Source organism: Vipera berus (genome assembly GCF_964194415.1).
Source record: "Vipera berus genome assembly, chromosome: 2".
NCBI classification, from domain to species: Eukaryota; Metazoa; Chordata; class Lepidosauria; order Squamata; family Viperidae; genus Vipera; species Vipera berus.
This window is the reverse complement of record NC_138203.1, coordinates 162,874,298-162,890,237: the sequence shown is the minus strand read 5'-3', so window position 1 is coordinate 162,890,237 and position 15,940 is coordinate 162,874,298. Positions and strand designations below refer to the sequence as shown.

The 15,940-nt window shown below is 41.4% G+C and overlaps 1 protein-coding gene across 1 annotated transcript in view; it reads left to right on the top strand.

Annotated features, from left to right (window-relative positions):
- RPTOR (regulatory associated protein of MTOR complex 1) overlaps positions 1–15,940 on the top strand; it is a 437,560-nt gene that overhangs the window by 40,667 nt on the left and 380,953 nt on the right. Inside the window, exon 2 of the mRNA XM_081318296.1 lies at positions 423–525. Within this exon, the coding sequence (XP_081174422.1) occupies positions 423–525 (103 nt within the window). The remainder of the gene's footprint in view (positions 1–422; positions 526–15,940) is intronic.

Below are 15,940 nucleotides of genomic sequence, written 5' to 3'. Positions count from 1 at the left end.
AATTTAGGGGTTTTGCTGGAGTCACAAGTCAGATAAGATTGCCCCCCCCTTTCTACTCTTTTGAAAGGCCCTGAGGACATGGTTTTGTCAGCATGCTTTGGGATCACAGGCTGATACCAAGCCCATCAAGTGGTTTTCTGAATGTTGTGGTAGTGGGGTGGGAGTGTATTGGCTTTTGTATTTGGGATCTTAACTTTGCCAGCTGCCTGGAATCACCATGAATGAATTTAGAGGCCATATGAATCTCCTAAATAAATAACAGAATTTGCTAATATTGTAGTTCAAATGAATTTTTCAGATTCAAGCAAAAGTTCAGTATGGGTTCCTTTATTTCTTGTTAGTGTTTATAAATATAAAAAGCAGTAGTATAGAATCAATCTTAATACATATTGCTTACCAAAATGTATTATTTAATTTTCTAGATGAAGACTGTTAGTGTTGCCTTAGTACTGTGCCTGAATGTTGGTGTGGATCCTCCTGATGTAGTAAAGACGACTCCGTGTGCTCGTCTTGAATGCTGGATAGGTAAGCACCTTTGAACATTATTTATCCATTTAAACATTTGAATTACTTTGTCTTGCGATGCCAGGTAAAGGTGACAATATATTCAGTGGAAATCTGTACTAAATAAACATAGGAATAAATAGTACAAAAATGCATGTTGGCCTCAATTTGTTAATTGGCTTATTTTTAACTTGCTAAAATGCAAATCTCATAAAATAGTTTATTGTGCTTCTTAAAGAGATTTGTCCTCAGGACTAGGTGAATATCCCCAAGAATAACATTACATCTCACACATACACACACAAACAAACAACTTGGGTGTCCTCCTTGATTCACGGCTCAACCTGGAAGATCATTTAACGGCTGTGACCAGGGGGGCCTTCACACAGGTTTGCCTAGTGCACCAGTTGCTCCTCTTCTTGGACCGAGATGCCCTATGCACGGTTACTCATGCCCTCGTCACCTCTCGTCTGGATTACTGCAATGCTCTTTACATGGGGCTGCCCTTGGAGAGCACCCGGAGGCTTCAACTGGTGCAAAATGCGGCCACGGGGGTGCTTATGGGAGTATCTCGGTACTCCCATGTTTCACCACTCCTGCGCGAGCTGCATTGGCTTCCGGTTGCTCTCCGAGTGCGTTTCAAGGTGCTGGTAATAACCTTTAAAGCCCTACATGGCTTAGGCCCGGGGTATTTGCGAGACCACCTGCTGCCATTGTCAACCTCCCATCGCCCTGTTCGCTCCCACAGAATCGGCCTCCTCAGGGTGCCGTCTGCCAGGCAATGCCGGCTGGCGGCCCCCAGGGGGAAAGCCTTCTCTGTGGGCGTGCTGACCCTTTGGAACGAACTACCTCCGGAGCTGCGGACGGCCCCTAACCTTCGGTCCTTCTGCCGTGACCTGAAGACTTGGTTGTTTCAGCAAGCGGGTCTGGACTGACTACGTATTTTAATTAGGGTTTATTGGGTTTTAAATTGTCATGTTATCATTTTCAAATTTTCATTCTGTTTTTTCTTTTTTAATTTTTATTGTTGTGAGCCGCCCTGAGTCCTTAGGGAGAAGGGCGGCATATAAATTTAAGTAAATAAATAAATAAATATTGCCCAATTCCTAAACAACTCTGGACTGCTTACAGTTAACTCCTCCCAAAATATAAAAAATACAACAGACCAGAAAAGGAAAATGCAAAAAGAAATAAAACAGATCATAACAAAATAAAACAAAGATATATGGGATCCATAGTCATCTTGTCTCCAAGGCCTGGGAAAACAACATTCAATAATTTCCTGAACAACATATGAATGACACAGATCTTTGGTGGTGGTGAGGGGGAATCATTGCAGAGAGCAGGAATTACAGTAGAGTAGATGTCTGGATTCCACAAGATGACATTCTTTAATTGACAGAACCTGGAGTGCAACTACTATGCTGGACTAGTAGAGGCACCGAGAGATAAGTGGTGACCCACTTGAATTGCACCTAGAAGTCATCTGGCAATCAGCATAGTCATGCTCACATAACATGGTGCCCTGTCCCTGTCCATGCTACTGCATTCTGGATCTGCTGTAGTTTCCAGTTGGTCTTCAAGGGCAGTCCCATGTAGAATACATTGCAATAATCCAATCATGAGGTGACCAGGTAGGTGTGACCATTTGAGGTGGTTCCTGGTCCAGGAAAGAGCACAGCTGCAGCATTACATGTACCTGTGAAAAGACCCTCTAGGCAACAGCTACCACTTGCTTTAGAAGCAGAAAGTGAATGTCCAAATTGGAAAGTTTTGGAACCATGCTGCTGAAACAAACTAAATCCCTGAATTTTCTCAAGATTGACTCTGAGTCTATTCCTCCCATCCAGGTCTGTATGGCCTCCAGGCACTGGGTCAAGACTTCAACAGTGTCACTTTTTCAACTTGGGCTTGCAATGTATAATTGGGTAACATTAATACACCATACTGTTTGGTGATCTCATCGAGCAGTTTCATGTACATGTTAAACAAAAGGGGAGAAAGTATTGAATTCTACAGTAACCCACAAGTGAGAGGCCATGGGTGTGATCTCTTCCCACCTGTCAACACCAACCTTTAATTGGCCAAAGAGAAAAGAAGAGAAAACATAAAACAATGCATTCCACCCAAACTTGAAGCTGGTCCAAAAGGATACTGTGGTAAACAGCATTGAAAGCTGCTAAGAAATCAAGAAGCAAAAGAGAGGTGGGTGCACCAGTTCCATCTCGGCTTTGCTACAAGCTAAATAATCTGCTTCCTCTGGAAGCAGTGATGGATGATAATCATCTGGGACCTTTTGGTTGTATAATGCAGGAGTCCCCAACCCCTGGTCTATGGACCGGCATCAGTCCGCAGCATGCCAGAAACTGGTCCACGCAAACAAGCAAAGCCCCATTTGCTGGATGCAGGTAGCACATTCTAATTTACATGAAAGCTGGGACATGACCACTGAAGTAAAGACAGGGATAGAGAAAGCTTGAACAGCATTCTTCAAAATGAAAAAGGTCTTCTGCAGTCACGACATAAGCCTAAGATTGAAAATCAGGCTTGTCAGTTGTTAAATTTTTTCTATCCTGCTCTATGGAGTAGAGAGACAGAAGACCACCTGAAGAGACTAGAAGCATTTGAAATATGGATTTACAGGCGGCTGTTACGTATAAGCTGGGTTGACAAGATCAGAAATGAGGAGGTGATAAACCACCTGGGAAAGCCAAGGGAAATCATCAAAACAATTAAAAAACGAGAGTTAGAATATTTCGGACATGTGATGCGACACCCAGAAAAATACGGCATACTCCATTTAATCTTCCAGGGAAAGATTGAAGGCAAACGAGGTCCAGGCAGAAGAAGAACATCATGGCTTCAAAATCTAAGGGACTGGTTTGGACAAAACTCAGTGGCACTTTTTCGTGCAGCTGCTGATGAAAACATGATCGCCAACATGATCGCCAACATCCGATAATGGATATGGCGCAAGAAGAAGGCAGTACATAAAACCACACCCCCTCTGGTCCGTGGAAAAACCTCTCTCCACGGAACTAGTCCCTGGTGCCCAAAAGGTTGGGGGCCTCTGGTATAATGTCTCCTGAGGAAGGGATACACCATAGTTTCCTTCTATTGTGAAGTAAATCCTGAAAATTTTGCATAGGCTCATTAGAAATGTAAACTAGATACCAATCATTTTTTCTGCCTGTTTGAAAGTCCTTATTCTGTCTTTATTTAATGTTCAATGTTTATTGAATATTTATTCAACATTCGTTTTATTGTGCATTATCCAGAATATAATCATATAAAATACACCGAAATGTTTTATTTTTCCTTAATCGTTTTTGCGTACCTTTGGGTCTGTCTGACTACCTGGACTGCAGTGCATTTTTGGAAGTGGTTTACCATTGCCTTCTTCCTAGAGCGGAGAGAGAGTGACTGCCCCAAGGTCACCAGGCTGGCTCTGTGCCTCAGGTGGAGACAGAATTCAGTCTCCTTAATTACTACAGAAAACTTCCTTTCCCGGTTATGCTATTTTAAGTCAAACAGCGTGATTTTGTATCTTATGATTTGGGTTTTATATCATGTAATAAGACACATTTATAATTTTCCTTCAGGATTTTTAATTACTGTAAAAAGGGCTGATTGAAACATCCTCATCTTGGTTTATGTGTCACCATTTTATATCTGGTAGGAGCACTCATTGCTGATTAGTGTAGAATTTAGCATGTGATTTGAAAGTTAGAAGGCATGCTGCATTTTGCCTTAGAAAAATAGCCTTAAACAACCCTAGTGAAAACCAAATCTCTTTCTCTGATAAGTTGAAATAACATGCTAAGAGCCTGCCCCTGCCCTCTGGAATATCTTGTCTCCTGAGGTGAGATCCACTTCCACCCTTCTGGCTTAAAACCTGGCTCTCTCTGCTGGTTGTTTGGGGGGCCATGATGGGGACGCACTATTCTGTTGGTGGTTGATTGAGTGAGAGACAAAATACCACCCCCATACCATCCGTGCTCTTGGTTTCAACCTTTTATTTCATTGTTGCTAATTTTAATTTTGATGCTTTTATTCTTTTTATATCTATGTCTTTATGTTATTGTAAGCCACCCAGAGTCACTCGAGATGGACAGCATATAAATTTAATAATAAAATAAAAATAAATAAACACCAGTTAGGAAATAACATAAATCATTGATGGTTATTTGCTAACAACACGAAGTGGTGTTTGGTTGAGCCAGCGAATAGGTTATTTTTTATACACAAGTGTAGGCATTTGAACACAATCCTAGACTCATTGAGTAACATTTCCAAACTGGAAGGTCTATTCAAATATTTTAACCAAAATCCTTATTTTATTTTTGTTTAAAATTTGTCATTTTAATTAAAGCCAAGGATTTTTGTTCTTGTTGTTAACTAGGAAATAGATCCCACGAAGGAGTTTTCTTTATTATCTTTCTGAGGCAAACTTCTCTATGCAGAATTGACCTCTCTGGTGTGTGTCCCTTGACCCAAAACCCTATTTATAATCACCTATTACTAAAAGGTCAAGAAGGCAGACTCTTGCAGACAATTTCTTTCTTCTTCTTTTTTTGAAAATTTTTTATTCGTTTTTATAAGGTTAAGGAGGGGGGTAAGGGGATGGGAATTAGGGTTAGGGTATAGGAAAGGTTGGGGATGAGGGTTGGGGTTTCCCCCAATAAAATTCAATATTTGGCAAACAGCATATTGTCTGGGTAAATATATATAAATAAAAGTAATAAAGCTAATAATTGATAACAATGATAGGTATAATAAATATCATAAACAATACTAAATTTTCAGTGTATAGTATTTTTCTTACTCAAATAAATTCAAAATTGCATATCACATTCCTTTCTCTCTAACTCGCTTATCTAGCCATTGATAGAATTTAATCCAAGTTCCAGAGTAAACTGAAAACTCTTTCTCTTTAATCTCTAAAGTTAATCTATCCATTTCTGCACAATCAAATATTTTCTTGGTTAATACTACTTCAGTCAGTAACTTTTCATTTTTCCAATATTGGGCATACATAATTTTCGCTGTTGTCAATACATGTAACATTAAGTATCTGCTCTCCTTGTCATAGTTGGGGGCCTATCATTCCTAACAGAAACAATTCTGGTTTAAATTATATTTCTTTTTTAATCATCTTCTCCAACCATAAATGTATCTTAAGCCAAAACCTTTTAGCTTTAGGACATGACCACCAGAAATGGTAATAAGTACCTGGTCTTTGCTTACATTTCCAACACACATTTGAAGTATTTTTAAACATTTTCGCTAGTCTCACTGGTGTCATGTGCCATCTATAAAACATTTTATACAAATTTTCTTTATATGGTACAGCTTTGGTTAATCTAATATTTCTATCCCATAACTTTTCCCATTCTTCAAGTTCTATAGTATGTCCAACATTTTTTGCCCATATTATCATTGTTTCTTTAACTTGTTCCTCCTCCATCTTTAAGTTAAGCAGAAATCTATAAAGTTTTTAAATCAGATTTTCATCTGTTTTTAGCATTGTAAGATCAAGTTCTGTCTGTTCCTTATAGAGCCCCGTTGTTTTCATGTCTTTTTCATATCTTGATTGGATTTGTAGGTATGGCCACCATGATAGGTCAATACCTTGTTGTTGTAAGTCTTGTCTAGATTTCAATCTTCCTTCATTGTCCAGTAAGTCTTTATATGTTACAAGTTTATCATAGTTAATTAAGTTTGGGTAAGCAAAGGATTACTGCCTTGACGTGGTGAAGGGGCTTGCGTAATTCAATGAAGCTATGACCTATGCCATGCAGGGCCACCCAAGATGGACAGGTCATAGTAGAGAGTTATGACAAAACGTGATCCACTGGAGAAGAAAATGGCAACCCACTCCGGTATCTTTGCCATGAAAACCCCATGGACAGTACCAAAAGGCTCTAATGGCACTCTAATGGCAGAAAGTGAAGAGGAACTAAAGAGCCTCTTGTTGCTGGTAAAGAAGAAGAGTGCAAAAGTTGGCTTGAAATTTAGCATTAAGAAAACCAAGATCATGGCATCCGGCCCTCTCAGTTCCTGGCAAATAGATGGGGAAGAAATGGAGGTAGTGACAGATTTTATTTTCCTGGGCTCCAAGATCACCGCAGACGGGGTCTGTAGCCAAGAAATTAAAAGACGCTTGCTCCTGGGGAGGAAAGCCATGGCAAATATAGACAGCACACTAAAAAGCAGAGACATCACCCTGCCAACAAAAGTGCGTATAGTCAAGGCTATGGTCTTCCCAGTTGCAATGTATGGCTGTGAAAGTTGGACCATAAGAAAGGCTGAGCGCCAAAGAATTGAGGCCTTTGAACTATGGTGCTGGAGAAGACTCCTGCGAGTTCCTTGGACTGCAAGGCGATCAAACCGGTCAGTCCTAGAGGAGATCAACCCTGACTGCTCTTTAGAAGGCCAGATCCTGAAGTTGAAACTCAGATACTTTGGCCACCTAATGAGAAGGAAGGACTCACTGGAGAAGACCCTAATGCTGGGAAAAATTGAGGGCAATAGAAGAAGGGGATGACAGAGAATGAGGTGGCTGGATGGAGTCACTGAAGCAGTAGGCGTGAGCCTAAATGGACTCCAGAAGATGGTAGAGGACAGGAAGGCCTGTAGGAACGTTGTCCATGGGTCGCGATGGGTCGGACACGACTTTACAACTAGCAACAGCAACAACAACAAGCAAAGGCTTCCATTGTTGAAAGCCATTTAGGTATCTTAATATAATTTTTTTCTTTTATTTTTTCCCATTCTAAGAGAACTGCATTTCTTATAGCATGGTTCTGGAAATATCTATGCGCTTTATTCTTCCCATACCACAGAAAGGCATGCCAGCCAATCTGCAGGTCATGCCCCTCTAGGTATAGTAGTCTTTTTTCTCTAAGTGTATCCATTCTTTAATCCACGTTAAAATAGCTGCTTGGTAATATAACTTCCAGTCTGGGAGTCCAAATCCTCCCCTTTCTCTAACGTCCTATAGCAATTTCACTTAAATTCATGCTTTTTTCCCTTGCCAAAGAAATTTCAGCATTACGGTATTCAGTTCATCAAAGAAGGCTTTTTCTAATTTTACCGGAATAGTTTGAAATAAAAAAAGTATTTTTGTAAGATATTCATTTTAATTGTAGCTATTTTCCCCAGTATTGACAGTTGGAGATTTTTCCACTTTTCTAAGTCCAGTTTTATTTGTTTTAATAATTTTGTATAGTTGTCCTCTTTTACTGTTATACATCTTGCTGTTAAGTAAATTCCCAAGTACTTAACTTTTTTAACTATTTGAAGATTTGTTTTTCTTGCAAGTTGTGTTTTCGGTTTTTCTGTTAAGTTCTTTGTCAAAACTTTAGTCTTTTCTCTATTTATTATCAGGCCTGCGACCTCACCATATTGTTCTATTGTGGCCAACAATTTTGTGCTTGTTTCCAGAGGTTCTTCCAATATAAAGACCAAGTCATCTGCGAATGCCTGCAATTTATATTTTTCACCCTTTATCTCCAGTCCTTTAATCTCAGAGTCTTGCCTAATATTTCCAAAGTTAATATTTTTGAGGTAGTCCCTGTGTTGCCGTCTTGAGATCAAGTGAGCATATAACCTAATGGTCCTCCAGAAATTAGGAAGAACTGAGCTATTTTGGAGAGCATTTGGGCGCTATGTTTTTGTATTATAGAATCATGGACTTGATTTCAGGGTTAATGTTTTAATTGTCTTTTATTGCTGTAAACAACTAAGATTACACTGGCAGATATGTTTTTATTAATATTATTACAATAACAATAAAAGCTAATACAAACTAAAAAAATAAAGAAAAAAGGTGCAGAAATTTTTTTAAAAAGAAAGAAACATAGGAAAAAATAAGAATATAGTAAAGAAAAGAAATATCTAAAGCAAAATAACTTCCCCCTTCCTCACAAGTATAAACAACTTTAGTAACTTATCGCCTACTCTTAAAATATAATAATTTCTTTTTCTCATATTTATTTGTCTGGGCAATAAAATTTACAGCAATAAAATTGAAAAAAAGAACAAGAAATACAAACATAACAATAACAAAGGAATAAAACAATAAACAATGGAAGTACAATGTTATGACATTAAAAGATGGGCAAAGGAAGCTCCTATCTATAAAGAAATTCTTCATGTCTCTTTATTTAAATCCTGAGATCAGCCAGAGTACATTGAGGGTTATCCGAGATAACAACATATTTATTTTAACCTTGATCAAAGAAACCAGCTTTATATTCTTTCCATCTTGATTTTTAGTCCCTTTAAATAATATGGAATTTGGAACTTGAAATCTTTTCATTATTTTCTTCATCCTTTCTTACAAAAATCTTCAAAGCTTTAACAAGCCTTTTCTGCAAATCCAGTATAACAAAATTATTCAGATCAGTCTCTTGGTTTATTATTTATATATTCCTTTTAAGTATTAACATATCAGCTAGTTTCTTTTGTCTGTCCAGTGGAACATCTGTTTCCATGTCATTCTTGTAGGCTGTCTTTTTGAAAACTACTTTCAAATCAATCTCAGTCTTGTCAGGTAAAACTTGTTCCTCTTCCATAGCATCTTTTAAACACAGGCAAACACTCTTTAATTTCCGGGTCCTTTGTTCAATAATATCCTTCAATATGTTCAATGTAAACATATTTTGTTTCATTTTGTATTTGTAAGCTAAGTCTTAGCGTTCTTCTCCTTTAATTGTAATCTTTAGTTCATTCTAGTTCTTTATAGTGTCTGGTATTTAAATGCTATTATATCAATCAAAGTTCATTTATTCCATTGCACTTTTCAGTATGATAAACATTGCTTAGAAAATTGTTTTGTGCTTCATTGGCTTTAATAAGATAAAGTATTTTAATAGTATGAACAAAATGCTACATCAAGGCAATGCAGTATTTTAATAAATACAGGTTACTTATTTAAATAAATACAGCAGCACAGCTTTCCTGTTGGCATTGTCTGGATATAAGTTTTATTTTCTTAGCCCATAAAGTTACTGCTTGGGTTGAAACTTAACATTAAGAAAACCAAGATCATGGCATCTGGCCCTCTCAATTCCTGGCAAATAGATGGGGAAGAAATGGAGGTAGTGACAGATTTTATTTTCCTGGGCTCCAAGATCACTGCAGATGGGGACTGTAGCCAAGAAATTAAAAGACACTTGCTCCTGGGGAGGAAAGCCATGGCAAATCTAGACAGCACACTAAAAAGCAGAGACATCACCCTGTCAACAAAAGTGCGTATAGTCAAGGCTATGGTCTTCCCAGTTGCAATGTATGGCAGTGAAAGTTGGACCATAAGAAAGGCTGAGCGCCAAAGAATTGAGGCCTTTGAACTATGGTGCTGGAGAAGACTCCTGCGAGTTCCTTGGACTGCAAGGCGATCAAACCGGTCAGTCCTAGAGGAGATCAATCCCGACTGCTCTTTAGAAGGCCAGATCCTGAAGCTAAAACTCAAATACTTTGGCCACCTAATGAGAAGGAAGGACTCACTGGAGAAGAGCCTAATGCTGGGAAAGATCGAGGGCAATAGAAGAAGGGGACGACAGAGAATGAGGTGGCTGGATGGAGTCACTGAAGCAGTAGGTGTGAGCTTAAATGGACTCCAGAAGATGGTAGAGGACAGGAAGGCCTGGAGGAATGTTGTCCATAGGGTCGCAATGGGTCGGACACGACTTCGCAGCTAACAACAACAACAAAGTTACTGCAACATCAAGTTTAATGCAGTTGCTAAGTGGACTTTGGATTTAAAGGATTTAAAAAGTAAATTTGGCATTTACTGCAGAGATGTTAACAATGGCTTATAATTTTATGCATGTTTGTTCAGCTTTGCGGCAGTAGCTATACATTTCTCCTTGCTTTTAAGAGCTTAATCTAAACCCTACAAACACATTTTTTTAAATTAACAGTGGAGTAACTCCTGTGGTTGGAGTATTTTAATAACCTTCATTTTAAGTTTGTGGAAATCAGCGCTCTAAGATGAAGTTGCAATGACTCTGGACTTTTCCCTTGATTTAGCATGTTGATTCCCTCTTCGTAGAGTTTTGTATTGCAATATTTCTTGATCTCTACTTGGTTGCTCAGTGTGCCATGTAGGTAGCAGATAACCAGCTCAATAAAGTTGCTCTGCACAATTTTTCATTGTCCAAGAGGATTTGAACATGTTTTGCAATAGCTGGCTACTGTTTAGTAGCCAAATAAAAGAATGCTAGAAAAATATCAAGATTCCTTCTGTAGTCATTTTGCTGTGAAAACTGGAAGAGACAATAGTATGAGTGTCCATCACATCTGCAGTCCAAAACCAGTGGCAGGAAGAGCAAGCAGTAAGGTATGATGTTACTTTATTCCATGCTCCAGGATTTTTATCATGTAAAATAAAAAGAAAGGCAGGGGACTTTTGCAACAAAGGTATATTGGTGTTGGAGCCCTCCTCTTTTTTATTTTTATGCAGGTACTATATGTACTGGAAATTTTTAAGAAGAGACTGGACAGCCATTTGTCTGAAATGGTATAGGGTTTCCTGCCTGAGCAGAGGGTTGGGTTAGATGACCTCCAAGGTCCCTTCCTCCTCCTCCTCCTCCTCCTCCTCCTCCTCCTCCTCCTCCTCCTCCTCCTCCTCCTCCTCCTCATTATTATTATTATTATTATTATTATTATTATTATTATTATTATTATTATTATTATTATTATTATTATTATTATTTTAATAACCATGGTAGAAAAAACCATAAGCCATCAGAGAATACTGCTGAGAAACATTTGCATGTTTAGGGCTTCCTCCCTCACCACTGAGGCTTCCTTTCTGCAGTGGAAGGCTGCCTCTGTATGATATTGGGAATCTCCTCTTACTGTTTTTGCTCTGTGTCTATCTGTACAGATGCTTGGATGTGTTGTATGTGCAGTAACAAGGCAGGTATGGATTACATTCCAATCTCTTTGTTTCTTTAACATGTCCCAGACAATGTGAAACAAGCATTAGTCTTAGAGCTGGCAGAATTATTTTTTTCTCCCATTGAAGCCATGTGAAAGGGAAATAAATAAAATATAAATTCTCAGCAAAAAAGATAAAAAAGTCACTTCTTGCCATTTTGAATGTCCCGGCTTGATAGGACTTAGAGAAGTAGTGGCTTCTCTTTGCAGTAGCTACTCCCTGCCAGTGGATTCCTGCACTGGGTTCTTGCTCTCTATTTGACTGGCTTTCCCCTTAAACCTGTGCTTTCTGGAATTAAAATTAGAATATATAGTTACCGTATATACTTGAGTATAAGCCGACTCGAGTATAAGCCGAGACCCCCAATTTTACCCCCCAAAACTGGAAAAAGTTATTGACTCGAGTATAAGCCGAGGCTGGGAAATGCAGCAGCTGGAGGCTGGATCCCCCGAAAGACGTCTCTGCTGAGATGAGAGAACGGGGTGGCAAGCCGCCGAGAGAATGGGGCGGTGGAGTGCTCCGCTGAGAGAATGGGGCGGCTTGCTGTTCTCTCGGTGCAGCACGGAAGAGGCTGGATCTCGCGAAAGAAGTCTCCGCTGAGCGAGAGAATGAGGCGTCTCAGCGCCCATTTTCTCGGTGAAGACTTCTTTCGGGGGATGCAGCTTCTGCCGCCCCTTTCTCTCAGCTGCCCAGTGGAACAGCTTGCCACCAGAAATCAAGAGTGCTCCATCACTGGAGGTTTTTAAGAAGAGACTGGACATTCACCTGTCTGAGATGGTATCGGTCAGTGGTGGCGAAACTTTTAGAGACCGAGTGCCCAAACCGCAAGCCAAAACCCACTTGTTTATCACAAAGTGCCAAGGCAGCATCGGCATTCTGGTGCCCTCGGGGGAGGGGACAGGGAGGCGCCTCTGAGTGCCGCCTCTGGCACGAAAAAAAAGGGGGAGCAAAAAATGGGCCACTGTACCGCAAGGCACAAAAACGCCAACCGCCGCGCCGCAGGGTGCAGATACAAGGCACCGCACCACGTGAGAACGGGGCTGGGCTAGTGAGTATCACGCAGGCACTAGCCCCGCCCCCTTTGCAGCATGTGCCTGCTCGTGGCCCCGTGCACGCATGCACGCATGTAAAATGCTTCCCCCTCCCTTTTCTTCCAATCCACCAACCGACAAGGACCTGCTGCTGGCAGCGGTGGTGGCGCACGTGCCAACAGAGAGGGCTCTGAGTGCCACCTCTGGCAGGCGTGCCATAGGTTCACCACCACTGGTATAGGTCCTCCTGCTTGAGCAAGGGGCTGGACTAGAAGACCTCCAAGGTCCCTTCCAGCTCTATTCTATTCTATTCTATTCTATTCTATTCTATTCTATTCTATTCTATTCTATTCTATTCTATTCTATTCTATTCTATTCTATTCTATTCTATTCTATTCACTTTCTATATTTCTATTCTATTCTATTCTATTCTATTCTATTCACTTTCTATATTTCTATTCTATTCTATTCTATTCTATTCTATTCTATTCTATTCTATTCTATTCTATTCTATTCTATTCTATTCTATTCTATTCCATTCACTTTCTATATTTCTATTCTATTCTATTCTATTCTATTCTATTCTATTCTATTCTATTCTATTCTATTCTATTCTATTCTATTCTATTCTATTCTATTCTATTCTATTCTATTCTATTCTATTCTATTCTATTCTATTCCATTCCATTCCATTCCATTCCATTCCATTCCATTCCATTCCATTCCATTCCATTCTATTCTTATTACCATTCTCTATTCTATTCTATTCTATTCACTTTCTATATTTCTATTCTATTCTATTCTATTCTATTCTATTCCATTCACTTTCTATATTTCTATTCTATTCTATTCTATTCTATTCTATTCTATTCTATTCTATTCTATTCTATTCTATTCTATTCTATTCTATTCTATTCACTTTCTATATTTCTATTCTATTCTATTCTATTCTATTCCATTCACTTTCTATATTTCTATTCTATTCTATTCTATTCTATTCTATTCTATTCTATTCTATTCTATTCTATTCTATTCTATTCTATTCTATTCTATTCTATTCTATTCACTTTCTATATTTCTATTCTATTCTATTCTATTCTATTCACTTTCTATATTTCTTTTCTATTCTATTCTATTCTATTCTATTCTATTCTATTCTATTCTATTCTATTCTATTCTATTCTATTCTATTCTATTCTATTCTATTCACTTTCTATATTTCTTTTCTATTCTATTCTATTCTATTCTGTTCTGTTCTGTTCTGTTCTGTTCTGTTCTACGTTCTGTTCCAATCCATTCCATATTTTCTATTCCATTCTGTTCCACTGTCAGAGCCCATCGGAGGCAACCCAGTCAGCCCACACAGGAGTTACACTAAGGCTACGCAGCCTCTCCTCTCAACCTGAACCCCTCCTTACCTTTCCTTTTATCTGCATCCTATTTTTAACTGCCGGCTCTGCCCAGCCCTATTTTGTCCTTGAGCACTCGTGAGCTCATCAAGAACAGAAGGTAACCGTGGGGGGAAAGGCAGGGCAAGATCTGCAAGATCCCCATTTGCATTTGACTTTGCCATCCCATCTGGTTCGAGATAACACACGAGAGAGAGAGAGAGAGAGAGAGAGAGAGAGAGAGAGAGAGAGAGAGAGAGAGAGAGAGAGACACGCACACCTCAGTTTCTCTCTCCCCCCCCGCTTTTGCCGCTTGTGTGTGTGTGTGTGTGTGTGTGTGTGTGTGTGTGACAGAGGCTGGATCCCCCGAAACAAGTCTCCGCTGAGACGAGAGAACAAGGCGTTTCTCTCTTCCCCCCCCGCTTTTGCCGCTTGTGTGTGTGTGTGTGTGTGTGTGACAGAGGCTGGATCCCCCGAAATAAGTCTCCGCTGAGACGAGAGAACAAGGCGTTTCTCTCTCTCCCCCCCCCGCTTTTGCCGCTTGTGTGTGTGTGTGTGTGTGTGTGTGTGTGGCAGAGGCTGGATCCCCCGAAACAAGTCTCCGCTGAGACGAGAGAACAAGGCGTTTCTCTCTCCCCCCCCCGCTTTTGCCGCTTGTGTGTGTGTGTGTGTGTGTGTGTGTGTGACAGAGGCTGGATCCCCCGAAACAAGTCTCCGCTGAGACAAGAGAACAAGGTGTTTCTCTCTCTCCCCCCCCCGCTTTTGCCGCTTGTGTGTGTGTGTGTGTGTGTGTGTGTGTGTGTGTGTGACAGAGGCTGGATCCCCCGAAACAAGTCTCCGCTGAGACGAGAGAACAAGGCGGATCCAGCCTCCGCCGGCATGCAGGCAAATCCTGCTAAAGGGCTTTTCCCCCCCACTGGATCCGCGCTCCGCAAGCCTCTGCCGGCGGCAGGGCGCGGATCCAGCTGGCGGCAGAGGCTTGCGGAGCGCGGATCCAGTGGGGGGGAAAAGCCCTTTAGCAGGATTTGCCTGCATGCCGGCGGAGGCTGGATCCGTGCTCCACAAGCCTCTGCCGCCGGCTGGATCCGCGCCCTGCCGCCGGCAGAGGCTTGCGGAGCGCGGATCCACCCTCCGCCGGCATGCAGGCAAATCCTGCTAAAGGGCTTTTCCCCCCCACTGGATCCGCGCTCCGCAAGCCTCTGCCGCCGGCTGGATCCGCGCCCTGCCGCCGGCAGAGGCTTGCGGAGCGCGGATCCAGTGGGGGGGAAAAGCCCTTTAGCAGGATTTGCCTGCATGCCGGCGGAGGCTGGATCCGTGCTCCACAAGCCTCTGCCGCCGGCTGGATCCGCGCCCTGCCGCCGGCAGAGGCTTGCGGAGCGCGGATCCACCCTCCGCCGGCATGCAGGCAAATCCTGCTAAAGGGCTTTTCCCCCCCACTGGATCCGCGCTCCGCAAGCCTCTGCCGGTGGCAGGGCGCGGATCCAGCCGGCGGCAGAGGCTTGCAGAGCGCGGATCCACCCGCTTTGTGTTACCTGCCATGAAACCAGTCCTTGCAGGCGTCGCACTCTATCATGAAGCGGGTTACATCGTAGGGCAGCCAGGCAGCGGAAAGAAGCAGGCAGGCAGGGCGCGGAGGTCCGGAGACCTGCCGACGTTTGGGGAGGTTTGGGGAGGTGCGCACGCACCTCCCCAAACCTCCCCAAACTTCGGCAGGTGACCGGACGGCGGCGGCTTGGGAGAGGTGCGCGCGATCCCGGAAGCACCGAAGCCTCGGCCGCGCGCAAGTCCTCGGTAAGTTCTTTTTTTTTGTTCACTGGAGTATAAGCCGAAGTGGATTTTTTCAGCCCAAAAAGTGGGCTGAAAAATTCGGCTTATACTCAAGTATATACGGTATGTCCTAATGAGTAGGTGCAGTATACAGTTCTGTTTCTTCTGCACAGGCTGCAAAGCAGTAGTGTGTGTCCTGATTTCCCTTCAGGCAATAGCTGGTGTTACTATAATATTTCCTTTATTTTATTTATTTATTTATTTATTTTAATCCCATTTATATCCCGCCCTTCTCCGAAGAC